The sequence below is a fragment of the Micropterus dolomieu genome, linkage group LG03 (genome assembly GCF_021292245.1).
Source record: "Micropterus dolomieu isolate WLL.071019.BEF.003 ecotype Adirondacks linkage group LG03, ASM2129224v1, whole genome shotgun sequence".
NCBI lineage: Eukaryota > Metazoa > Chordata > Actinopteri > Centrarchiformes > Centrarchidae > Micropterus > Micropterus dolomieu.
Genome location: NC_060152.1, coordinates 14,751,283 through 14,778,925, shown reverse-complemented (window position 1 = coordinate 14,778,925; position 27,643 = coordinate 14,751,283). Strand labels below are relative to the sequence as shown.

The window sequence follows — 27,643 nt, the reverse complement described above, 5'->3', positions numbered from 1 at the left end:
ACCTTTTGGAGTAAATTACCATGAACCCTATGAGTCTTTCTTTTCACTCAACCTCTCTCGTTCCAGCACTCTCGGGCACACACACACACACACACACACACACACACACACACACACACACACACACTATAAAGATAAGTTAAAAAAGTGTCATCTTGCTGTTGGTTTGTTTGGCAGTAACACAGGAGGTTGTCTGTTTTTACATATCTAAGTGAAATAGCCGAGTGGCCGGTTTTCCAAAGTACAGGCTGTAAAGTAGGCCAACTCCAACCCCGAGCTATCTCGCCTTCTCTCTGTCACACATTTTACTCTGAGTGGGTGTGATTTCGGGTTCGGGCGTGAACAGCTGTAGTAGTCGTGACTGCGTGCACGTCATCGGCAGCGCGCTTCGGCTTCACTTCAAGAGGTTTCAGCACCAAGGCCAGGGCTCGCGGCTAGAACAATAGGCGGCTCCGCGTACGGCGGAGCCCAGGCACCGTCCACAAAGTCTCAACCGCAAAAAAGGGTTTTAGAGCCTAAAACATCGCTTTGTTGATGTAAAATAAAATAGTAAGTATATCAGTTAGGTTAGATTAGAGCTGTAAAGGCGGTGGAGTGAGTAAGGGGAGGTATTGTTTATTTTTTCGTGTGAGTAAAGAGCACATATTTTAACGACGTTCCCTGGGAGGTACGTCACAGGCTAGCAGCCTTTTGGTTGACTGGGGGGAGAGGGAGAGAAAGAGTAGAGGAGATACCGGTGTAGGACGTGAAACGACATCCAACCGTCGGACGGGTGAGACGCAACAAGAAAATAGTAACTGAGAATAGCCCCTATTCACGGTTGAAACAATAACTGCAAGGCTAAAAAGGGCTGTTAAAAGACCGAGCAGGTTTAAACAATTTGATGTTGCCCGAATTTAAGCAGCTGGTTAGCCTGTTGTCACTTTGTCATTAAATAGGAATTAAGAGTGGGCTTTCGTGAACGTGAAAAGTAACTAGCTGGTTAGCTCGCTCCACTCTGGGTTTTGAGAGTTGAGAGGCTGGTTGAATTTCGTGGAACCGGCGACAAGCTGTGATCTGGACTCACATCCTTTCAAGACCTCCACACCGGGCTCACGGGGGTTTTGTCAAAACACACAGCCGAGTCTCTAGTCTCTGTACACCGAGAAGGAGGAGGAGGAGGAGGAGGAGGAGAGAGGAGAGAGGAGAGACTACGGCAGGCACAAAGAGCGGAGAGCATCCAGGAGGACGGGACGGAGAGAGACAACAACGGGGACCCGACAGAAAAGATCCCAGATTTCCGAGCTGGACAGGCAACACTCTGCTCATAAGAATCACCTGAAAACGGTAAGAGCTTTGATGTATGTAGGCCTAGCCCTGGATATTTCCCTGTGTTGTTTTGTTCTGGTGTGTGTGTGTGTGTGTGTGTGTGTGTGTGTGTGTGTGTGTGTGTGCGCGCGCGCGCGTGTATATGTGTATGTGTACATTGAGGGGGATCGGACAAAGAGCAAGGGAGCCCCATGACATCCGTGTGTATGCTGTAACCTACAGCTGGCTAAACAAAGAAACCGCTCACGCGTTTCTTCTCTTTTTTATGTGTAGGGATCCTGCACGCTGTCCACCAAAAGGTAATGCATGCTTACAGATATTTTCGATTTATATGTATATATTTAATTTTTTATTGGGGGGGAGGGGGGGATCCCATTATTGTTTTTTGATTGGCTTATTAACATTTGCATAAGTGTTTTACCAGTAGGTACTAGAGCCCTTTGTCATCATGCTGGGCAATAAATACTCAAAATAATTACGACCATAATCCTTACATTTATTTACATAATTGGGATACACATTTTATAGCCATAGAGCAAATTCAAATAAGAAATATTGCTCAGAATTTATGTTGTTAAAAAACAATGTATTCTTCATTATTTATAACCTTACACCTAGAAATATGAAAATACTATAGTAAATGTAATAAATGGCATATCATGAACACAACCCCAGAGAGAATACTATGAATAGAATTGTGATAGCACTGGAGTTTTAGAATCTATAAAGTGTAGTGTAAGTAATTATGAAGGTATTATTAAATACCAAAGACATACCATAAATAAATATTTTTAGGTTTGTTATTCTGACTATTATTGTATTACTGTCCACTTTTTTGGCCATAACCTAAAGACTCATCCAGCATCGGTTGCCCCTCTCCAGGGATAACTGCTCCTGATCCGTCTGCCCCTCAGCCCCTGCAGTACCCAATCGTCCTCTCCACACTGTCCTGATGAAGGAGGCCGACGCCATCAAGCTCTTCGTGGGGCAGATCCCCCGGAATCTGGAAGAGAAGGACCTCAAGCCTATCTTTGAGCAGTTTGGCAAGATCTATGAGCTAACTGTGATTAAGGACAAATACACTGGCATGCACAAAGGTAGGTCTCGCCATTATAACCCAGCCTAAACATAGAGAGACAAAAAAGACTATATCTAGATACTAGATAGGTATGCGTGTGACAGTCAGGCAGATAGATGGGTGGATTTTCATGCGCCGAGTGCCATATGTCACCATGGAAACTGTCACACCTCCTCTCCTCTCTGTCTCCTGTTAACACTGCAACTGGGAGATCATGAAGACGCTCAGTACACGTCCGCTGTGAATCAAAAATATGCCTGATTATCAAGGCAAATTCCTCTTATGTGAAAATGTACCTGGTGATTCTGATTCTTAAGTATGCTTGTGCCAAAATGTACAATACTGTATTTAAAGGTGTGATGAATAGGTTCATAATACATGGTATATAGAGTTGAGAGCCTCCTGATTTGGAGGCTTTAAATAATAGCCCCTTCGAACAATAGATTGGTAATAAACTTTAGCAAAAAACTCTCTCTCACGCACACACACACTGTCCTAGGGTCGGGAGTGTTATGGACCAGATTAGGTTGTCTCCAATCAGTGTAATGGGCCTGTAAGCTGGGGTGACACAGGGGAAAGAAGCTGTTGTTTTGAGAATCCCCACATCCACAGTAAGCCCCTCTTAAAAGCAATGAGATGGGCCATAAGATGCGTGTATGTGTGTGTGTATGTGTCATGTACTTTCCTGTATGTGCTCGTGTGTGTCTTACTTTCAATTTTCATCTTATGGCATTATGTTGAGTCATTCTCAGTTTTTCAGATTGTTTGAATGTTTTCGTTCCTAATCGTCAAATCTTCTCTCCTTTACTCTGAAGCTACATTAGTCTTTCTAAGATGTCACCGGGATGCTAACCTGCTGCTAATCTTGTTGTCTTAGTGCTGGTGACAGGTGTAGTAAACAGCTCTGGCCAGCCAGCTCTACTACCTACCCCTCCCTCACACACACAGACACAGGTACAGAACATAGGAAAACAGAGGGAGTGTATTTGGAGTGATCGTGAGGCATGCATAGTGGTTGATATAGGGCAGGAACCTGACTGTGCCCAGCCTGTAAGGCCTTGTTAGCCCCGCGCACACGTCTGTCGTGCTGTCATGTGTGCTGACTCGTGCCGTTCCGTTCTGAAATGTGCCGTGCCGTATAGTGTCCTTCTCTGCTCTACAGTGCATCATCATGGTGTTGTCAAGTTTAATTACCGTGCATGAATATATATATATATTTTTTAATCCTCTCACACAGTTAGCCCAGCGGTAATTCAGAATAGGTAACAAGCAATCAGAGAAGGCTTCAGAAAAAGGAGATATTTAAATCATTTAAATGGGGCGTTACTGTGTTTTTGTAGGGGCTGCTACAGAGACAGAGATAGAGAATGACAAATATTAGAGCTACTCACTGACCTTTTCTACCTTTATCCCTTTCCATTCTTCTTCTCTCTTTCTCTGTCTCTCTCTATCTGACAGGATGTGCGTTTCTGACGTACTGTGCGAGAGAGTCGGCACTGAAAGCCCAGAGCGCTCTCCACGAGCAGAAAACACTACCAGGGGTAAGTGCACATCACAAACAAACACACACACACACACACACACCCACACATCTCCAGACAGTACACACTTCACACTTATGCAACAATGCGCACAAACCCCCACCGACAACCCCCCCGCCCCCCAACTACATACACAGACGCTGCCATCTACCTTGTATACACACACTGAAGCACAGAAGTGGCCTCAGATCAGTGTGCGTCTGTGTATTGGAGGTTCATCTCCCATTAGTAACAGTGTGACATAACTCTGCAGCCAGCAGGCATCTTGTTAAGGACAAACACTCCCTCTCACCGGAGACACACGGGGTACTCCGAGAGCATTATCATCTCCATTTCTCTGTCTCTCCATCTCTTTGCCGGTCCCCCCATTACCCTCTGGTGATAGCTCCCGCACTAGAGAGTGTGTGTAATTAATGTGGCCGTTCCCTTTTGTCTCATCCCGGTCTCCCTTGGTCTCTGTTATGAGGGATCGTGTGCTGCGGCTGGGCTAGGGTAGGACGGTGTTCATTATGGATGGGGCACTGTGCGAGATCTGTGTCTGTCTCGTAGGCTATACCTCTCTGTCGCTCCCTCTCTTTTTTTTTTCTCTGACCTGGTTTCCACTGCAGTTGGAAATGGATTTTTTTTTTTTTTTACAGTATCTGTTTCGGAACATTTTGCATTTTTACTGTATTTTTTTAACACCAAAAGTAGTGTGCAGTACTGCCCAGCTGAGAGAGGGCAAGCGAGCACTGTGAGGGTATAGGACGTTATTAAGAGATGACATTTTCCGAGCTTTATCTGAACTCTGATTTGCAGCATTTATAACAGAATGGTGAATGTGACTTCGCCATCTATGAGCCTTTCTATATCTCATTCTCTCCGTGACGCCCTGCCACCGATCAAAGTTTCAGTTCCTGCACCTTCTCCGTAAGCTGGGGTGTTGATAAGATCTCTGTCAGAAAATGGTTGGAGGAGAGGCTGAGGAAAAGGCTTTGGGGGAGGGAAAATGTTCTGACACACACGAACACAAATCCCTGCCTACATACATATTGTAATCATGCATGCTTTTCCATGCAGGTGGCGGATGCCTCTGTATTCGTACATACACACCCACACTTACAAACACAGCATGTTAGCACTGACATTAATCCAATTAGGGCCTTCTAAGGAGTGTTGATCTTTCTGCAAAAATCACCTTTCCCCTGTCTGCTGTGTCTCGTTCGTCTCTCTCTTCCCGCACTCTGTCCTTTGACTCATCCCTCTAACCCTCTCCACTGGGTTTTGCTTTATCCTTCCCTGTTGATGACATCGATAACAGGCGCGTGGCAGGAGCGGATAGTTGCAGTCGAATTTCCAGATAAATTGTGATAAATATTCTGGACACACGGAGGAAACATTTGCAGGGAGGATACTCATTAGCGGAACAGATTTACTAAAGAGCCAGCACACAACAATCAGAAGCTCCGCTCCCCTGAGGAAGACTAGTGCTGAAACGAGGGTGTGGCTGTCGTGTGCTGGGTTTTCAATAAGCCTGGACTGTTAATGAGCAACATTACTGTTTCTGGATGTGGCTTTTGTCGATTTGGAGTATCTTGCGTTCCACTATGAGGTTTATATGAAAGAGATATCGTCCCTTATTCTGTCCAGTTTGAGCCAAAGTTCTTCAGGGTAAAGTACCTGCAAGAATATGAAAACTGCTTCAATGAAGACCTTATGGAAGCTGTGTACACAGTGTTTCACCAACACTTTACTTTATTTATTGCACATACACATGTTACTTACTTATTCCCCATCAACAACCTGGGGCTTGAGTTTGACAGAGTTTGATCAAATCTTTTAAAGGATAAATCACAATCTAATTCCACTCCAAATAATTCCAGAGCATTATTTTGGTGGCTGTATTTGAGCTTGAAGGCCACTACATAGTGCAACACCTCCCCTTCCTGTATCTTCTCTAAGGTTTAGCTCTGCTATCACTTTCTACTACCTGTCTCTACCCTGTGTGTCTTCCTCCTCCTCCTTCCTCCCCTCCTGCCTATTGCCTTCTTTGACAGGATTTAGAAATGACTTCAGACGATTTCTCTCTCCCTTTCACACATCCACCCATTGTCCCATTCTTTTCTTTCCCTTAGAATTGATTTTTCATTCTTCCTTATTCCTCCTTTTATTTTCCCTCAACCCTCTATGCTTACCCTCATTCCATTTTATCTCTTCCCCCCCTTTCAAATCCCCTCTGTCCTCTGTCCATCTCCTCCCCTCAATATCCCCCAGTTTCTCTGCACCAGTAGAATATTACAGAATGTTCTCTTCACTACCCCCAGCCCTTCATCGCCTGCTCCTTTTCCTCTCTAAAATCTCTTCATGGTATCCCTCTTTTATCCCCCCCTTTTCCCTTCCTGCTGTCTTTTACTCATTTTTTTCCCCTCACTGCACACTCACACGTCCTCCTCGGATTCTCATTTCACAGTCATTTATGGTTACCCTTCTTCTAAGTCCTCCTCTCAACGTCAGTCTCTCTCTCTTCTCTGCATCTTCCTCCTTCACCCCCCACCCCCCACAGTTCCTCTACCCCTCGTCTCATTTCCCCTCCTCTTGATTAGTTGACCCTTTTGACCGCTTCACACCCCCATCTCCTCCCCCTCTCCCCTTCTTCCCCAGCTCCACTTGTTAAGCTGCATGATTAGTTTCTCACAAACTCATTTTCATAGTCAGATCCTGGGCTCACTGTGGGGCAAAGGGACACAGGTGTGTGAGTGCGTGTGAGTGCGTGTGTGTGCGTGTGCATGGCAGTCTTGAATCTTTGGATGACGCTTATTTGCGGGTACTGGTGGAAATGTCAGGCACCTCATACAACTTTAATAGAGCTGTAGCATCACACACTCATACAGATGTGTTTCTTTTGCGCCATGGCCAAGCAGCTAAAGGTTTGGTGACAAGTCCACTGCTACAGAATGCTCTCTCTGCTTCTGTCTGCAACTCACTGATGGGATTTAATGCTGATTTAACACTTCCAACCAGCCAGTAGAGGAATGAAAGAAAGGAGACAAACACACAGAGAAACTATACCTCAAATATCCCCTCTGTTAGCTTCAGCTAGGGGAGTAGACTGTCAGAATGGAAAATGAGGAAACGGACAGAGGGATTGAGAGAGATGAACAGATGGCCTTAGCAGAGTGTCCTGCGCCTTGTGTTTAATTTGGACACAGAGAGGGAAAGAGAAGCACAGAGAGAGCACAAGAAAAGAGGAAGAGGAAGAGAGCTACATTATATTAGTCACTGTGGCAGAAATTTAACAATGGATCCACTAGCAAGTCCCGCTGTAGCACACAGATGTTTTGGTGTATTAGATGTAGTGCAGAGATTCCCTCTGGGAGGCATCCACATGAAAGAGCTCATGTTTGGCTGTCGCATATTAGTGCTCATTTGCACTTAAAAATTTAAATTCTTATTTGGCATGCAAAGGTTGCACTAAATGTGAATAATGAGGAAAATCTGCTCCTATAAATGTCATTTTTGGTTTGATGCTTAATTAAAAGCATGCCATTGACATTAGTACTGACATTAATCCAATGACATTGATTTACAACAGACACACAGAAATATATGTTGTACCATGAGCTATTGTCTTGTTAATACACGGGGTTGGTGGCAGTAGGCTGACAGCATGTGTCCGAGGTCAAAGGTCAGGGCTCAGCCTCTAGTCAACAAATTCAGGCAGACTCGTGATGGGCGGCGGATGGTGAAGTGAAAGTTTGGATTCAGAATGTTTATTTATTTTTATCTTATCTTTGGTTCTTGGATTAAACAGTATTTCAGCATTTGCCACTATGAAGCTACTAAAGCCAGTTTTAAATGATTTTGGTTCACATCCCAAGCTTGTATATCATTGACAGTTTTTCTATATTTAAGTAAACAGGAACAGCTATATTTTCCACCCCTGATAATAATTATAAAACATCGCTTCAGCTAAATATATGCACACAAAGACCTATCAAAAACATACAAATGCACACCTGTGCTCATTCACACACGCACGCATAAAAAACTGTCTTGTTTTATCCTAATCCCCTGAATCCATCCTCCCTCCCTTTCTCTCAGGCTACACTTCACTCCCAGCCTGCTTAGATTTTAACCTCCTACCTCCCTCCCCTCTGTATCTATCGCTCTATCTCTCCCAAAGGCTACTGCTGCTGTATTTCCTCCCTTATCTCTCCCCTTATCTTTTCCTTTTGTTCTTTGCCGTTGATCGCTCTCTCTCTCTCTTTCTCTCTCTCTCTTGCGCGCTCTCTCTCTCTCGCTTTCGCTCATTTAATCTGCACTCTCTTCCCTCTACATTTATCACTCCACTTCATCTTTGTTCTACTTCAAACAACGAGTGTTCCTTCGTATATACACACACATACATGTAGCGCAATCACACACAAACACAGTCGCGCACACATCTGTTTGGTCACGCTGGCATCCGCAGATCTCAGTGTAGGTGAAATTAAAGTGTGATAAGCAGCTTACCAGGTGTGTCTTGTCATGCTTCACTGCTCTCCAGGCAGTACTCTGCTCCCTGTTCTTTGATTAGAGCATACACACATTGTACTCCCCATGATGCACTTGATGCCTAATGAATTATTGAAAAGGCAGAAAAATTGCCACAGAGCAAGAAGTTAACAATAACTGATATAGCATAAGATCGATACACTTGTAAAAAAAATATAATAAAAGTTTGTTGTAATGATATTGATTAAATGCATTTGGTGTGACAGTGTTAAGTTGATAAATTGGAATAGCTCCAGGGTTACTGCTAGATCATGCAAACATGATGGCAGCTGTTATTGAGCTTGAGTAGAAGAGAGAACTTGTTATTTATGGCCTCCTGCTGAAAGGCGATATTTATTTGCATGCACACTATGGACTCACGTGGACTCAGCTGGGTATTTAGTAGTGATGCCAGTGCTACTCCTTTGCCGCTATATCACTTAATCTTTATAGGAAAGCCAAGCTAACTTCATATAAAACATGACATGTTGGCTCAGAAATCAAAATTGCCTGTCCCTTTAGTATGTCCAAGAGAATGACTGGGAAGTTAGGCACCATCTTTCCATGTGTCCATCATCCAGTGCTTGTAGTTTGATGTTTATCAGATCCACTCAAGACGTGTGATGTGTGCATGTTGTGTATGTTCTGTGTGTGTTTCCATGTGGAATCTAAGATGCCTGGCAGGCAGCCTCCCTATGGGGCAAAGCTATGATGAGCAATTATCCACTAGGGCGACTTTGTAGGCTAATTTAGCATATTTATGTGGTCAGCAGCACTGTTTACTATTCCCCTTCACTGCTTACTGCTGCACTTTCAATTCAGAACAGACCCCTGCTCCCTCTCTCTTTCGTTTTCTCTCTCGTCTCTTCCCTCTTTGCCATCCCTCTGCCTCTATCTCTCCCCGCCTGATGGGGTTTGTGATGTGTATCGCTCCCCCCTCCCTCATGCTGTTTCTCTATTTTTATCCTCACTGTGTGTGGGATGGGAAGGGAGTAGAGGGACAGGTGTAGAATCAAGTATGTGTGTGTGTGCGTGTGTGTAGAGACAGAGGAGGGGCCAGAGAGAGTGATACAGAAGGGGTATGAGGGGTGTTGGTGTGGGGGTTGTGTACAGCCAAGACCAAGTGGGATTTAACTTGTTTGTTTGTTGGAAACAAAAGTGTTTGCTGCGTGTGTGTGTGTGCTTGTGAGTGCACTTGTGCATGCAACATGACAGAGAGAAAGAGTGCTTGCCTCATATTTCACCACAAAATTGAGGCAGAATCAAATCAGAGCCTCATAAAAGGATGACCCTGGAGAGCGCCTGCCTCTTTAAGGCATGATACACATACACAAGAACATTTGTGTCTGTTTGTGAGGACACATGATTACCACGTTATGTGATTGTTCGCTACCAAATCTGTGTCTCTCAGATGCTCAGTTCTAATGTAGCCCAAAGTTGAGTTGAGTCCATATCACACACCATCTGTTTTGTAAAGCCAGCCAGCTACGAAAATCTGCAGGGCCTAGTTTCCACATTCATAGAATTAAATTAACTGTTTAGTTGCAATTACCAGTCATGATTATTGCATCTAATGCTGGACTGATATGTGCTTTGTTCTCGCAACTTAAAGCTGGCTTCAGACTGAGTGGAGCGCAGCATGGGTAGGCTTTAGTGTGCCCATTTAAATCCTGGATTCACACATGGCTTACTGCAAGCTGCACACTTAAGGTGATGAATTTACAAATCAAGTGTTGACCTGTGGTAAAATCTTCATATATAAAATGGTCATTAAAGATATATATTACACTTTGACAGATACAAAGTTATTTTTTTTATTGGACTGATTATTATAAACACACAAGGGCAGTTAATTTAATTTATGTATTTAGTTTTTTAAGGAAAAAAACAAATGCCAGAAATAAGAGTTTTAGCAAAAAATCACTTAAATGCAGTGACCTTAACAGATGCCCAGATCTTTGCATTTGTGTAGGCCTTTGAGCAGTGTCACTGATTTACTGCTCCAGGTCATATAGCAAACACCATTCCCTTTTTACATCAATACTGTAACATTCACCCTTTCATTTGCATTCCCAAGCTCAGATCGTATTGTGCTGCTTTCAGTGCATTTTGCGAGCTACCAATGCATGCATGTACCAAACTCTCAGAGTATACATGGACAGGAAGTTGTGACATTTTCCATTCCATTGAAAGATAATGTAGATATAGCCAGATTAAATGTTTGCAAATGTTCAGTGGGCTGAATAGCAGGGGCTGAGTTCACCGGTGTAGACGACAGGATTATGTTTCACTCAGAATTGGATCCTTGATGCTGTCTCAGGCTGTCTTGATTTGACTTTTTGCACATTAGATACACATTTTTCATTCTAAATTGGCCATTACTCTATAAATTCCTTGAACCTGGATTTCACCTAAAAAAACCTGAATATGTTGGTATGTTTCATACTTTCCATGTGAGACTGTTGGACTAAAACCGACAGCCTGCAAGCCAGACACCTTGCCTTAGCATGTAAATTTATCAGTCTGCACTGAGATGGACGTATAGAGCAGGGCCCTTACAAGGGGGTTGAAGGAGTGTGTGAATTTGTCTGAATGAAAAGGGGGGTTAAGAGTGGTGGAGGAGGGCCATGATGAGGTTTGGCATGAATAGGGGTGTATAGACAGGGAGGGGGTAGGGTGAGACAGGGGAGGAGCAGAGGAGGTCGGGTTAGAGAGAAGGAGGAAACAAGACAAAAGTTTGCCATAATGAGTGTGGAGGAAGGGGCAGGCGGGTGGTGTGTGGAAGAAAGGTTTTTTTCTGGGTGGTGAAGGAGTGGGAGGGAGCCAGGGCGCACTTCTGTCAGTTTAAACAGAGACATCTGTCAGAGAGGGCCACTGGTGTGTGTTTGCATATGTGTGTGCGTGTGTGCAAATGTGTGTGTATGTGATTAGGTGGACAAGGAGATGACAGGACTTTAGCTGCACCTGGGGTGTGACCTTCGCTCTGACGTCTCCTCTCTAACCACACTTCAACCTGCTGTCTAGATAATGGCATTTTCACACTGATCACAGGGCAAAGCTCGATTTTTATACCACCAAATTACACTATTGTAGAGCACCACACTTTAGAATGTCCATCAACAGAAGATAGGCGAATAGGACAACAGGAATTGTGTAGCTCAGCTGTTTTTTTTTTGTTAATGAGAGACAGTGAGCTAATGCACTTTTAAGCATTCGTTTAGGTGTTTTGTTTCTGCAATCTTAGGTTTTGTTCAGTTCATGTTTAATCTAAATCACATTTTACATAAGGTTTAGGTTTAGTTTTAATTTTTAGTTGATAAACTAGAAACTCTGTCATGACTCAATCTGAATACTTTTCTTGAAATATCATGAGGACATCAAGTAAAAATGTAAAATCATAAAGAGTTAGTAGAAGACAGCAGAAGAATTTACAAAATTTATAAGGCAAGCTAAATATTGCTTGGACAGATTAACTTTGATACTGTCTTGGAACTGATCAGCCAAATATCTGTCATGCTGGTAAAGTCAGCACAGCCTAAAGTCTTATGATTTGTTCCTCAGTGAAATAGAAGTGTGTAGTTAGGATAAAAGTAAAAAAAACTACTCCTAAAAACGTTAGAGTCAATATTAGGCTGTTTTTTCCTTTTGATTAAGCCTTTTTAAGAACATTCAGGTCATTTGCATATTTAGCTTGCCTACATTTTATGGGATCCTTCCGAGCACAGTAACTATCTGAGCATCCGAAAATGTGTCGCTGGCGCTGTGCGTAGCGTAATCTCAGTGAATATGAGATTTTTGCAATCATGAATTTGTATGGCTTTGAGCCGCCTTTTTAATTCACCAGCTCATTTCCCAAAGGATTTACATTCCCTAAAATAGAAAGAAGGTCCAAGTGCATAGGTCTAACAGTTATCCGCTATAGTGCTGTTGGATTATGTTGGACTAAATCCAAAGGATCAAATTTCAGTGAGTGCTCAACTGCTGCATGCAAAATGTTCTCACTGGGGTTTGACAAAAACAGCATAACATTATAGGGATCAACAGGGTAGTTAGTTCTGCTTTATGCTTGGTGTGGAATTGCTATGGAGAGTCAAGTCAAGTCGAGTCAATTTTAGAACAAAGTGCTGAAGTTGTACAATAATAAAAAAAACACACACACAGATAAATAAAAACAGACCAATCAATTAAAGACATACAACAAAAAGGCTCAAAGACTAAAATGCATTTTCAAGATGAGACTGTGAGATGGCTAAAAGGGATTGGTTTGATGATCTGAGGGGAGATCTGAAAAATAAGATGGAGCCAGTCCATGTAATGCCTTAAAAACAATTAACAGCAACTTAAAATCGACTCTATATTTATCTGGTAACTAGTGAAGAGCAGCCAGTATTGGGGAGATATGGTCCCTCTTCCTAGTACCTGTCAACAGCATTCTGAACAAGTTGCAAATGTGATAATGATGAGTGACAGATGCCAGAGTACAAAGAATTGCAGTAATCAATTCGAGAGGAAGTGCATGCAAGTTAGTTTCTTTAAGTCCTTAACAGTGAGAATACATTCAGTTTTGCTATAGTCCACAGATGGAAAAAGTTACCTTTGACAACAAAATTAATATGTTTGTCGAATTTAAATTTGGATAAAGAGTGATAAATGCAGAAAGAGAGAGAGAAAGAGAATATGTTGGTAATCCATGCTCCAGAAGAGAGGCTGATGAAGGGTTAACTGCCAGATAAAGTACTGAGTGGAGGAGAAGGAGGGCAGACCTCTCAGGTGTGAAGAATGGAACGAGAGAGACAGAGGAAGGAGAGAAGAGAGCGTGGGGGGGATGGGCCGCTCAGGATCTTATATTATGGTTGCAGGCCCCCACGTTGCCAGGCAACGGAGCTGAACGAGATTCCAGGTTGCTAGGTAACCCAGGGGATGCAAAGCCTAACGTGGTGTGATCAAGATATGGGTGAGGGGGGGGGCGTGCTGCCGGGCTGCTCCACCTTCCCGCTCGCTCGCTCGCTCTGTTTCTCACATCTCAATGTCTTCATCCAGCTGTGAATGAGAGGTTTGATCGGGGAGCCGGGGTGCTGCACGCTTTAATATGATGCCAGTTTTACTGAAATGTAAACACACAGTGTATAAAAGCACACCCTTAATGGACTGTTCTTACACAGATGATTCACGCAATACAGCTGATATACAGATGAATCATTGATAATGTGATTTAAGACTAAAAATGAAATATCATATTAATAAATATATTATTTTGGTTATGTTGTATTTTCTGACTATTATTAGATGATAGCTAAGTGTTGAACCTAGGCCTGCAATTATTGATTAAGATGTTATTGGATGAATTGCTTGGTTTATTGAATGTCAGCAAATGGCAAAAGCCCAGTGTGACATCTTAAATCTCTCTCCTGTCAATCCTACAGTCCAAAGATATTCATTTAATTGTCATAGAGGAAAACTGAGAATATTCACATTGAGTTTTTTAAATGTCTAATAAATGTCTCTCACTGCATGATCATATCCATACTACAAATAGGTACCCAAGCAGAGGTGTTTTGTGTTGTTCAAAATCAAGGCAGAATTCTATAAAACATTAAATGCAAAACTATGTTTGTAAGAGACAAATATGAGGTAAACTGTACTGCTATTTAGCTCAATTTTGGTTTTGTCAAGTCAACACAAAGGTTCACATCACTGATGATAATGAGTCTGTAGGCCTGTGAGGCATATTAAAGCAGTGATGGAGACAAAAAAGAGAGAGAGAAGCAAAGGAATGAGAGAGAGAGAGAGGAGGGAACGGATGAAAAAAGATAAAAAAGCATGATATGCCCGTGTCATCAGGCAGGGTATGGAGGGATTATGGAGTTGAGAGTAGAAAGAGGGGAATCGAGGATGGGGAAGAGGAAGAGGGATAAATAATGCTAGATCGTGAAGAAGGGATAAAAATAGTTTTCCTTTCTTGTGCACTCTGGAAAATGGACATCTGAAATTGTGTGGATGGAGTGTTCCAGAGGGAGATTGAAGGGGGAAGGGTGTGTGTGTGTGTGTGTGTGTGTATGTGTGTGAGGAAGATATGAGGAGAGCATACACACACACACCATTGTCTGTTGTCATGCTGTGCACTGTAATCAGTTTTATATTTCTGTTTGCCCTCCAGTGTCTTGATGGCAAAAAAAATAATCAAAAGACCAAAATGATAACATTGATTCACAACTCTAGTTTAATCTATGTTCAAATAGTGCATGTACACACACACACAAACACAAACACATATTTACGCACTTCCCCCTACCCCCATGATGTGGTGCAATGGTTTGTTCCACTGATTTTGCGTAGGTGGGGGAGGGGGGGTAGAATGCGATTTGATTGGATAATCCAAAGATTTAATATCCCCTAATCCTGGCACAATCCTCTCTGCATTACTGCGGGGAGTAAGATTAACTGTATATGTGTAGTATGTGTTTGTTTCTGTGTGCGTAAAAGGGCGGGTGATCTGGGAGTGGGGAAAAGTGTACTGAAGTATACTGTGTGTGTGTGTGTGTTTGTGTGTGTGCATATGTGAGTGCTATGTACTGTGTGTGTATTTGTGTTGTGGCCGCAGCATGCAAATGGAGCCGTGTTTGCATGCAGCGTTTGGCCATGCGTGCATGAGTGGACATGCCTCCGCTGAGTGCAATGCAAGCTCACACACGACCATATATATGTGTCACACATCTCTCGCCTTCATGCATTGCCCGCCGCTGATCACATGCGAAGTCACATTGCTCAGAGATACAGAAACTCAGCGAGGGGCTTCTTAGAGGATACAGCAGATCAAACTGCACTACAGTATGAAGCCAGCTCCTCGTACGGCTGCACGTTTGCAGATGGTTACTGTTGATTAAGTCTTAATTGGAACGTGAGTAATTAGAGGATAATTGGACTGGAGAGGAGCGCGTGGCTGTTCATGTGTGTTGGAGTAAAGGAAGAGAGAAAGACAGAAGTGGAGTACAGTGACTAGCAGGGACTGTACGTTATTTGCATTTTTCTCTCAGGCTATAGAGAATTGTAATTACTCTACTACAATATAGATTCAGTTCCCTCACCTTCTCGCTCACCAGCTCTTGCTCAGAGCCAAATCACACTTGCTTCTTCCTCCTCTGGATACTGTCCATATCTCACTTCATTCCCTTGTTCTCATACATTTTCACTAATACTCATTTCTGCCTTGTTACATTAACTCAAAGATAGATAAAAATGGGTCGTTGGGGGGTTGGGGGGATAGTATGAAGCCAGCAATGCGCTCTCCAGTGCAAACTCTTTGTTTACCGAAAGAGCCCAGCAGTCGCCCTTGGCAACCAGCATCCTTGTTTACCTACCCAGTGTGCCGTCATACGATTGCCATGACAACAAGCTGGTTGCCATGCCAGTTTTCCGATGCTATTGTGTTGTCTGTGCAGAAGCGGCGTGCCCCTCTCACCTGCTGTCTCGTGTTCAGTCTCTCTTTTTCTTTCCTCTCTCTCATCTTTCTTAACGCATCATGTGAAATGTATACTCTGCGGTTACTTTCAATTTATTCAAACCGCCAGCACAGTTCAAGCAAACACACATACTTAGAAATAGATTGATAAGGCTTTATTGATACGCCATAGTTTGGCATTGTGAGGTGCTCCTGTTCAGTCCTGTTGTTATGGTCACACAGATGAGCTTTAATAGGCCTAATGATGAGGAAATGCAGGAGGTGCTGGATGGATAGAAGGATAGAGAAAGGGTTAGTGGACACAAATCTTGCTACAATCAGCCTGCTCTACAACACAGTCCGGAATCAATGAACAAGACGGGACTGATCGATGAGTTGATAGCGCAAGATGGATGGCAGCTTGGATGGACAGCAATAGCTCCAGGGCTGGGATATGATGGATGGATGGATGGATGGTCAATAAAGGTGAGGGGTTAAAATGGACATCACTCCTTCCTCTGCAGACTTTGTGTGCAGATGTGTTTGCATCTGTGCGGGTTTGTGTCTCTGACTGTGTGTGATGGCCTTGCCTTAGATCAATAGCTTTGTGGTGACAGCTAAGAGCTGATTAATCAAATGTATGGACCAGCCTCTCTCTGCTCTGCCCTCTCCTCAATTACCAGCTTCATTACATTGCCTTAACACCCCACTGGGACCTTTCTCCATTCTTCCTTCTCATCCCCTCCCTCGCCCCTGCCTTTCCACCCTCCTCCTCCTCCTCCTCCCCTTCATCCCTTCCTGTCCCCTTTCTCATCCCCTGTCTTTGAATAACCCTTCTGATTCAACCACTACTGCTACAAATCACCTTTTGACTTGCAGTGAGACAAGGTATTAATTAGTACATTTTATGCTTTGTTGCAGCAGAGAGAGGAACTGCTAATGATGTTTATTTTAAAAATATAACATGGTTGTTTGGATGTGGTGTTTCTGACATTTCAAAGCTTGGATTGGAAAATAGTCTACCCCACAAGCATGCTGGGTTTTTATTTTGGCATTGTATCAATGTCACTCCCTTCTTCAACACCTCCCTCTTGTCTCCTTTACCCTCCTCTCCTTGCTCCATCCCTCCTCTGGAACCATCCATTTTTTCCTCTCCCTTCCTTGCACTTCTTCCCTCTTTTCAGCGCCTTCATTCTGCATCCCTTCTCCTCCCCCACCCCATCCCTCTGGCATTAACACTCTGTCTCATTGCCTCAGTGCTATGACTAAGCACCGTGTGTGTAGTATGTTTATGTGGATGTGTGCGCCCCTGTGTGTGTGTGTGTGTGTGTGTGTCACAAACATGTGCGTCTGTAGATAGTACTTGCACGGAAGGGCCATTCAGAACATGTGTGTGCACTCATGCATTAGCACTCTGGGCGATGGATCTCTGTAGTCGTGACATTTTTTAGACAGAGTCAGAGTCACGACTGAATCACGCCCCACTCCTCCCCCCTCCCTTTCTTTCTCTATTCTTTTTGAATCATCCTCTCAGGGGCAGCTTTGCTTTCATCCTCCCACTCTCTGTCTCTCTGTCTCACTCCTCATGTAATGCTGCTTCTTCCAGCACTTCCATTCACTCCCTGGGTTCGTCTTGGCCTTCCACCTGCCCTTTCAGTCGGTCGAAGTCAGCCGGAGTCCCCAAGGCCTCTCTCTCTCTCTGTCTCTCTCTGACTCTCATTCTCCTCCATCCTTTTATTTTTAGCTTTTTCCCTTCACACTTGTCATCTCATCCCATATCTACACCCCACCCCACCCCTTCTCTCCCTTCTCTCTGTCTCAATCTACTCTTGTCCCTCATCTAATCCAGAGTTCTTCTGTAATCCAGATCAGCTGGCCTGCATTCTTAATCTCGTCACTTCTCAATCCCCCCTCCGTTGTGTGTGTGTGTGTGTGTGTATGTGTGTGTGTGTGTGTGTGTGTGTGTGTGAGAGAGAGAGAGAGAGAGAGAGAGAGAGAGATCAGAGATAGTAAGGTTGTGTGTGTTTTGACACAGAAAGAGAGCAGCCTGGAATAGAGTTTAGACGCACCTGTCACCTGCTAACCTTGATTTAGTAGTGACTAAAAGACACATGGACAACACCCAAACACACACACACACACACACACACACACACACACTATGAGTGCTGTCAGTAACGTTTTAACCTTTTCGTTCGCATCACACAAAATAATTTGTCACAGAAAATGACCTCTTATGTAAAATCTTACGATTTTACTGTTTTACAAGCTTTTTAATGGAGGTCAGTTAGTCCAAATAACTTTTGTCAACTGAAATTTGATGTATTTTCTTTTATTGTACCATACTCTTACAGTAGTAACAATGTCTTTCACAAGTTTTGCATTTTTAGAATATCTCGCCAAAAGGCTTGCAGTTGAAAATGAGTCATTTGGGCAACCCTGACACAGTTACAGACATTTTGATTAATGTGCGTTGTTTTTATAAATAGATGAATTAAATGTGTCTATAACCACAAAACAAATGTCATGAGGCTGTTTACTGCAAGTAAAGTCAATCCTAAAGACTTGTGTCGACCATCTGTGTTGATGTTCCTTCTTGTTTGTTCCTCAGATGAATCGGCCAATCCAGGTGAAACCAGCTGACAGCGAAGGCAGAGGAGGTGAGACACACTTAAACATAGACTGATAGACTGGCACACACACACACATACACACATTTCAGTGTGACACAGAGAAGTGTAGGTGTCAACAGGGTGCTTGGAGGCTTGGTCTGGTGCTTAAAGTTAATACACTCTTTCCACTCCCTTGTCTTATTACCCTTCTCTGTAGTCAATACTGCACCCTGGTGGACAAAAATGGTAGCTTATATGGCTAGGTTTCTATCAACATAACATGTACAGTATAGTCTTATTATCAACAGAGATGTGACCAGTTTAAAGCATATAAAGTATTTCTTCCCTTTGTGTCTTTGGTCTTTCAGAGGACAGGAAGTTGTTTGTGGGCATGCTAGGAAAGCAACAGAGTGATGAGGACGTCAGAAGGCTGTTTGAGCCCTTTGGCAGCATAGACGAGTGCACTGTGTTGAGAGGACCCGATGGCACCAGCAAAGGTAAAACATGTAAAGTACATGTGCTCAAGCGCATATTACCTAATTTTATTTAGCATTACGTTGTAAGTTAACGCAGTTTGTGTGCTGTAACTGACTCTGCTTCGTTGCAGGGTGCGCTTTTGTAAAATATCAAGGACACGCTGAAGCCCAGGCTGCCATCAACAGCTTGCATGGGAGCCGCACAATGCCTGTAAGTCGCATGTATGAGATTACAAATGATTAAAAACGCACACGCAAGGCAAGCACACACGATATAGTTTGTATGGTCCTCTTGAAGACGTGCATAAGTCACGTGGAAGAGTAAAACTTTTCCGTAGCTAATAATGTAAGTAATGTAAGCATCTGTGTGGTTTTGTTGTTTCCTGGGCATCCTCTATATGCTGGGATAGGCCTGTGACTCATAAAAGGAGCCCAATCCCATTAACACATAAAGAAGATGAAACACAACATTACTTGTAATTGCGGTTGAAACTGAACGTCTGTCTCCCATCTTTCGCCAACACAGGGAGCGTCATCCAGTCTGGTGGTGAAGTTTGCTGACACAGAGAAGGAGCGGGGGCTGAGGAGGATGCAGCAGGTGGCCTCCCAGCTCGGCATCTTCAGCCCCATGACCCTCAACTTCCCCGCCTACAATGCCTACACGCAGGCAGTCAACGCACAGGCAAGCAGTGCACGCATGCACAAACACCCACTGCGCTACACATACAGGTATACACACTAAGTTTGCAAGGGGAGTGCTGTGCTTATGAAAGGATGTAATAAGTTTGAAGAGGCTATCAGTGGTCTAATTGGGGGTAATGTTATTACACAGACAACAGAACATACGTCATCTGGCATTAGCTTTCCCGCAACACACAACCATTAACCCACTGACTCAGGACATAATGGCCTTGTAATTAGATCTCTATTCATCTGTTCCTCCATCACTCCCTCTCCCTGTCCCTTCCTCTCATTTTTTCTCCCTCTCTGTCTGTCTCTCTCTCTCTTTTCCCCATATCCATTTAACTGTCTCTTTGTCTTCTCTCTCTGTCTCTCTCCCTCACTTTCCCACCCTCTTTCTCCCTCTACCCCCCTCTTTTTCTCCATCCCCTTCCTCTCCTCTTTCTGTTTCCTTCACTGTCTGCAGCTTGTCCAACAGCAGGCCCTGGTTGCCCAGTCAGCGTACTTGTCTCCCGTGGCAACAGTTGCCGCCGTACAGATGCAGCAGATGGCAGCGCTCAATGCCAACGGAATCATTGCCACACCCATTACACCCATCACGCCGTCCTCGGGTAGGCTCGCACACACACACACACACACACACACACACACACACACGCATATTCAAAAACACTCTTGAATTTGTGTATTATCAGACACAAGCAGATGACCTGTAGAACGCAGATGTAGTTATCAGCTGTGTATTACAGCACAAAACATGACAGTATGTCTAATTACGCTCAGCAGTCTTTTCCCTCAATTGCTTTGCTACATCAAAATAAAAAGTCATGAGAAATGTTGCTCTTCATACAAATTTAAAGCAATGGTTTTTTTATAGTATTTTGCATAGGTATTACAAGATAATTACAAAAGTGAAGAATAACTTCAAAAGGCTTTTGAAGGGCTACACACAGATGTAGTTATATAGGAGGTATAGTGAAAGAGGAGCAGGGACAGAGACTCATTATATGGAGTGTGATCTGCGTCTGTAGGTGCAAACACTCCACCAACTATTGCAGCAACGCCTGTGCCATCTCTCCCTCCGCCAATAGGAGTTAATGGTTACAGCAGTTTGCCAGCCCCCACCAATGGACAACAAGCAACAGAAGCACTATATACCAATGGCGTTCACGCATATCAAGGTATTTTAATGAAATTTAATTAATTTAATGAAATTAAATTTAGACATTAAACTAAAGGAAGTCCAACATTTATTATCCCATTGCTTGTATGTTTTTTTTTAGTTCTCACTATTTTTCTATTTTCTCACTCTCCAGCTCAGAGTCCAGCAGCAGCCCTGGACCCCCTACAGCAGGCATATGCAGGCATGCAACACTACACAGGTTGGTGTACAGACAGATTAAAGATGTCATTTTGGTCTGGCTTCTTCAAATATATTAACCTCTAGCTAACTGCATATACTGTAACAAAAGAGCAAAGGGCTTATAATCAAAAGCACTCACTGGGCACCACAGATCAGGGTTAAAGTGCGCTTTACTTGGTCAACAGGCAACTCAAGATGATGTGACACATGCTCACTATATGTATGTGCCAGTGGGCAAATGAGCAAATAGGAAAGAAGTGTACAGACAGGTCACAAGAATTGTTTAATTATGAGAGTGGATCAAAAACTCACTGAGTGGCACTTTTTCACTGTGTTTTGCGATGGTATATGGATAGATATAACTTTTTTTTCTAATCCCAATGTAAACGCACTGATGTTGCCTTGAAAACCACTTCAGGTTCAGTAAAGAGACACAAAAGTTAATTACAATTGTCATTACATCTCTAATCCACCTTCAGCTGTGTTATCAGAAAATACTATATTAACATGCAATGCAGCTAAGCAGGCAGCTCAGGCAGTAGGTTAAATCAGAATACTTGAACAAGGTCAGGTGTCTGCTTTCAGTTTGACCGCCATCGTTTCAAGGGTGGAAAGCTTTCAAGGGCTGAAAGGTTTCAAGGGCAATTGATTGAATTAATTGTTTTATGATTTATCTGATTTAATTGTGACACAAACATTAATGGCTGGTAATAATGTAATAAAGCTAATCATACCTTTACACCATCAGTATACATGATTCACACCAAAGGACTAGAGGGGGACTGTAACATGTGCCGACTCAGATCAACACTGTCATTGTTTAGCAGACTTGCTCCATTTAACTGTTACAGTTAATAGTTTTCACCTTCAGCAGGAGATGTTTCAGTTCAAACAAAATGACGCCATTAGACAATGCCATGTTGCCACCTGTTGTTTTTACCCAATCAGATTTTGTTACCATCTCTCCCAATAGCGGCGTACCCTGCTGCCTACGGATTGGTCGGGCAGCCGTTCCCCCAGCAGCCTACGCTGGTTGCCCAGCAACACCAGCAGCCCCAGCAACAGCAGCAGAGAGAAGGTGATGTGACTTCCTGTCTGTCTGGTGCCACACCCCTCTCTCTCCAATGATCTTATTTAAACTTGTTTATCACAAGGCTTTCACAGCCTGACATCATTCATCACACTCTATCTAACGTGTGTGTGTGTGTGTGTGTCTCAGGTCCAGAGGGTTGTAACATCTTCATCTACCACCTGCCTCAGGAGTTCAGTGACTCTGAGATGCTGCAGATGTTCCTGCCCTTTGGCAATGTCATTTCGGCTAAAGTGTTTGTTGACCGAGCCACCAACCAGAGCAAATGCTTCGGTGAGACACACAGACGTGGGAGGAAGAGGGAGGGAAAAGTTGAGAGCAGATGTATCAGAGAAAGGAAGGGGGTGACTTTGAGTAGCATAAGATATTGTACCAGTTTAAATTGTGTGTATAATTGAGACAACATGTGGAGGAGAGATTCAATTAAACCAACAACTCTTCTTTATCTCTCTCTTGCAGGATTTGTGAGTTTTGACAACCCAGCCAGCGCTCAAGCCGCCATCCAGGCTATGAATGGCTTCCAGATCGGCATGAAAAGACTGAAAGTGCAGCTCAAAAGGCCCAAAGATGCCAACCGGCCGTACTGAGTGACAACTGAGGGGAGGAAGAAGAGATAAAGACAGGTGAGGTGGTGTTGAGGAGATGATGAGTGACACGACATGAAGAGAAGTGACGTGTTTGTTTGGGGGGAGCAGGAGGATAAAATTAGGTTAGTGACAGAAGAAAAAAGAAGGTAGCGTTAGTTTTGACACAGCAATGCTAATTGATGGTTCAAAGTTAAAAAGAAAAGCTTAACATGACATATCAGTGATTAAACGTTGGGTTACTCATATGATCAACTCAGGAAAAAGTGAAAATACTAAAATACTGTTTCCCTTTTTATTTTCTTTCACAATCTTATTTATTTTCTTTCCTGATGTTTTGATCTTTTCCTGAAACGGCAACTTACCTCACCCAAGAACCTTCCGTCCAATCATAATTCACGAGGACCGATAAAGCCCTGACCCCCCCTTCCTCTCGCATTGTTGTAAGTTGATTGGTTGGCCTGTGTTTGGGTTGCTGTGGCGATTGATTGCCTGTGTTGGTTGCCCTTGGCAATTTTTGTTCTGTCACCTCGAGCAACCAGCCATGCGTTGACCTGCATGTCCTGTTGCTGTAGTGACCACAGAGTGTGTTTGGTGCATTGTGACTTTATTTTGTATTGACCTGTGCACATACTGATCAATAACTGTCAATAGCCAGGACTTTACTCAGATCAAACGATTTAATTGGATATTTGATACACTTAATCATTGTATAGTAATTTGATAAAATCTGTAGCAACGCTTGTTATTTTTTTGCAGCTTTGTTTTTGATCAGTTTCTGTAGTGTTCTGTTTGGTGTCATTATTATTTGAACAAATTGTTTGGGTAAATTAGTGAGCGTGGGCGTCTATGTGTACATATGTGTCTGTGTTACACTGTTAGTGTGTAATACAGGAGTGCATAATCCTTGTTGCACTGGTGTCTTTATAGAGAGGTTTTCCAGAGGTTTCAATAGTGGACTGGTGGAGAAATGTAGGACAGCACTACAGTTTACTGCAAAATATGAAATTATCTTTGATGGAAGAAACTAACACGCTATTGTGATTTTATACAACAATGGCAGGCCATGCTGGACAAGAGGCCATGAAATGATTATATAGTACAGTACATATAAGTTTAAGTAAGGCTACAAACTGGTCAATGGGCCATACAGGTTAGGATAGAAAATAGCAGAAAAGGCTGAGTTTAATGACAAAGCACACTATATTTGGGTGAGCATGCAATTCTGTTGAGCTGTACTCTGATAGGCTGAGTTTTATATTTCTGGACTCTGGTTTTTTACACTGTTTGATGTGGCACTGCAGTTTTTTGCCCCTTTGTTTCTCTTTCTTGGTCTCATTTACTTCTTCTATCACTGCTTTTGTGGTGTCCCCTTCACTACTCCCCTCCTCCTCCTCCGGCCCCTTTATCTCGTTCCCCCTTTCTCTTTCAAATTCTTTCTCCTCTTCTCCTCATCCCAACCTCCTCTTTCTATCTCCTCTAGCTCGTGTTTTGAGGTAAAGGGTATGTGGTTGTATTGGTGGAAAAACAAGTGCCTCTTGCTTATTGGAGAACAGCCTTCAACTATAGGAATTCTGGGAGAAATATAGCCTAACAGAGAGAGTGAATAGAGGATCTCTTTAGTTTGAGGTAAATTCAATCCTCCACAAACCCTAACCTTTACCAAAGAGGAGGAAATGTGTAGCTGCTTTTCGGGCCACTGCGTGGCTGCCGTCACATGGCAGCACACATTATAAATAAAGGATTCTGTTTCTATTTCTAGACAAACGTTTACATAACAAATCTTGGCGGATACGCAGAAGGTCTTTAAATGTCTAATGGACCAATCTAATAACTACCAGTATTTGAACCCATGAAACCGCTTCCCCTACACAAAATAGATTAAGATTATCACCCAGAATTTCTATACTGCAAATGCCAGAGAGTGATGCATGTCGGTAGTAGTGTTTGCTTGCCATGACACGACACGAGTGCAGCACATGCTCATAAAGACACACACATAAACACATATACGCAGATACTGGAACTTTTGAAACACACACACACACACACACACACACACACACACACACACACACAAACACTTCCAATCACACAAGGAACATGAATTATGGATTTTCACTGTATTGAGTTGCATGATGCAGACACTGTGTGTGTATGTCTTAAAGCACCATGATTTATTGCTGTTGAAAGACAAGAGCTTTACAACTGTGAATGATGGCTTCTTGTTTTAACTCACCAAGATGAAACAGAAAGAAAAGACAAGCTAGGAGCACTTTAAAGGTGCAGTTTGCTGCAAGACGTATGATAGCAGTTGAAGTCATGCCTACGAGAGTTTTGTTTGATGGGAGGAGCATGTTTGCCAATCTGTAAAGATCAGACAGAAGCATGGCGCTCCAACTTTGCTCTCTAACATATCCTCCCTCCCTTCTCTGTCTCTCTCTCCTTGTTTATGCATCACTCCCTCTACCTCCCAACTCTCCCTCCCTTCACAGGTGACCTTTCAGAGTCCAGCCGAGGTGGAATCCCAGGGTTCATAGTGCTTTCAGACTGTCTGCTACCTTTGATGTCCGGGGAGTGCAGCAACACACACACAAACACACACAGTGACACACGAATACACATGTTCTCTCAACACTGAACCTCAAACGAGACAAGGCTGGTATACAAATGTACATAAAGTGCACAAACACACACACACACAGACCCCTGCTGACGCTCACACAAATACACGGTTCACACGAGTCACAGTAATCCAACCCATACAGCCGAGAGCTTGGTTTGACCATGGTCTGTGTGTGGAGTTTTCCAACAGGGTGTTTAGTACAGTTATTACGACTCAGACCAAGCATGTATGGAAGGTACTGATGAAAAATGCTGATATATCACTTCAATAGACTTTAGCTTGTCTATACCATGTCTATTACATGACAAATATAGAGGGGCCGATGTTTCATAATAAAAAAAATGAAAGAAAATACAAAAAAGACGACTAAATGAGTAGGTTAGAGACTTTGGAGAAAATCCTAATGACCTGTAAATAATTTAGTTTACAAAGAGCAGCATTTAAAAAACAAGAAAAAATGCAAAAAGAATATTACTTTAGATAAACACTGAACAGGACACAGCGACATTATTATTATTATTATTATTATTATTATTATTATTATTATTACCACTAGTAACATCAACATCCTCATAAAGGGATATTACATTCCAAATTGTAAAATGGGAAATCACTAACCTATTTTAAATTTCTACTTAGATTTTAGGTGAAACTTGGGGGAGGGGGGATTGCACTTTTATTCGGGAGGTTTTAATATTTGAGCTATTTTTTATTTATTTACTAATTTATCAATTATTTTGTTTATTGGGAGAAGGGGTTTGAGTGGGTCGCAATATTTTGATTTTAGAATTTTCTAGAGAAAACCTTTTGAGGGCCTGTTTCTGTCAGACCCTTGCAATCGAGTAATTATAATGTATGTATTAATTATTACAGCAATTATATTTATTTCTAATTTATTGAATCCTGTTTTTGATCCACTCTCTTTTTAAGTTAAAATAAAAAAGTATCATACTAAATGTCCTACTGTGGTTTATCAAGTGTGCATGTGTTTGTATGTGTAAGAGAGATTTTTGCTTTGACACAGAAATGAGAAGCACACATCCACCTTCTGACCAGAAGAGAGCGTAAGTAGAGAGCATGTAACCAGAGAACAAGAGAGAGCGTTTTCACTCCCATTAAGCTGTTGTGCCTAACTTGTTATCTCCTCCTTATGGGAGTAGGCTACTTATCTATCAGCAGAATTAAATGTTTTATCTTTAAGAACATGGCTCCAGTAAACTCTCCTCCCGCTGGGACTATGCTTTTTTTATTTTATTTCCTGTGAAGAGTTGATGTCAGTTAAATGTATCAACATAATAATTTGATGTGTGCAAGTGCTCTGGCCAAATTACGAGTAGAGTGGGGCGGTTGCAGGAACCTTCTTGAATGACAAATAGTTCATAATTGACAGTTGGTGTTTTTAAAACCCCTATGACCCATTCAAAATCTCCCACAACTCACTGGTTGGTTAAAACTCAATGAAATAGCCTATAGGTCACACATGTTCCCTCTCACCAGTTGGGTCTACTTTAGTTTTTAATGCCAGGTCTAAGAAATCATGCATCCATAATTTTTAAGATACATATAAAGTCAAAGCAAGGCCCAGAGACAGGACCAACCTCACTGACCTTGTCCATACCTGTCTCACGTGTGCAAGCTGTTACTATCTAGGGTGAGCTCTTTAACAGGCTTGAGGTTAGTAAGTCATTCTGTACTGCATGTCAGCCTGTAGCCCCTCACATGCTTGTTTTAAAGTTCATGGGTCACTGGGCTGGGAAGATAACCCTCATCTATCCACTTTTCAAAAAGTGCAGTGCCTGTTGCTGGGGTAAGTGTGGCACAGTCGTGGCATCCCACTCTCACTTACAACTACATTCTTTAACAGGCTTATGTGCACACACATGTACCCACACGCACACAGACACACACAGTCTCACACATAGACACAAACAAATTTAGGTTGTCCCTGGTAGAATTATTCCTGATGCTTATCTTTCAGTTACTTATTTAAATTAATTGTTATTATTCCAGCTCTCGTGGCTGTGCTGTGTTGCTTATTTAGTGTACTGGACTGTTTCTTGTTTTCATTTTTCTCTTAGTTGTCATACTATGTCAGCTGTTTATTGCTGCTGTTTGGCTGGTTGTCTTTTACTATTATTATTATTTTTATTGTTTGTTTTTGTTTGTGTTTGTTTGTTGTTGTTTTTCTCCTCCCCAAGACTCCCTCTGTGTTCTATTGCAGGTTTCGTTGCTTTCTGCAATTGGTGTTTCCCACTGATTTTCCCTGTTGTCCCCACCTTCCATCTCCCTTCTCTTACAGGTCTTGTCCTTTCTCTGTGCTGTATGTTTGTGCCC

At 42.7% G+C, this 27,643-nt stretch overlaps 1 protein-coding gene across 2 annotated transcripts; it reads left to right on the top strand.

Moving 5' to 3' along the window:
- The first annotated feature begins 588 nt into the window (after positions 1-588).
- Positions 589-26,221, top strand: LOC123968547 (CUGBP Elav-like family member 3). 2 transcript variants are annotated; one of them, XM_046045381.1, is made up of 15 exons: positions 589-1,326; positions 1,582-1,607; positions 2,191-2,405; positions 3,845-3,927; positions 18,489-18,537; positions 18,858-18,986; positions 19,097-19,176; positions 19,492-19,647; positions 20,113-20,257; positions 20,738-20,827; positions 20,963-21,028; positions 21,983-22,087; positions 22,229-22,372; positions 22,559-22,722; positions 25,179-26,221. In XM_046045381.1, the coding sequence occupies exons 3-14, from the start codon at positions 2,261-2,263 to the stop codon at positions 22,684-22,686; spliced, it is 1,320 nt and encodes a 439-aa protein (XP_045901337.1). In that variant the 5' UTR covers positions 589-1,326; positions 1,582-1,607; positions 2,191-2,260; the 3' UTR covers positions 22,687-22,722; positions 25,179-26,221. The 2 variants fall into 2 exon arrangements, with proteins under 2 accessions (XP_045901337.1, XP_045901336.1); XM_046045380.1 differs by having other exon boundaries at positions 590-1,326; positions 20,678-20,827.
- Positions 26,222-27,643: the final 1,422 nt, after the last annotated feature.

What these genes read in the sequence shown, in the direction of transcription:
- LOC123968547 (XM_046045380.1), top strand. Translation starts at nt 2,261, where the DNA reads ATGAAGGAGGCCGACGCCATCAAGCTCTTCGTGGGGCAGATCCCCCGG. An exon ending in ATACACTGGCATGCACAAAG is followed by an intron (nt 2,406 to 3,844) that starts GTAGGTCTCGCC and finishes TCTATCTGACAG; the next exon opens with GATGTGCGTTTCTGACGTAC. An exon ending in AGCAGAAAACACTACCAGGG is followed by an intron (nt 3,928 to 18,488) that starts GTAAGTGCACAT and finishes TTTGTTCCTCAG; the next exon opens with ATGAATCGGCCAATCCAGGT.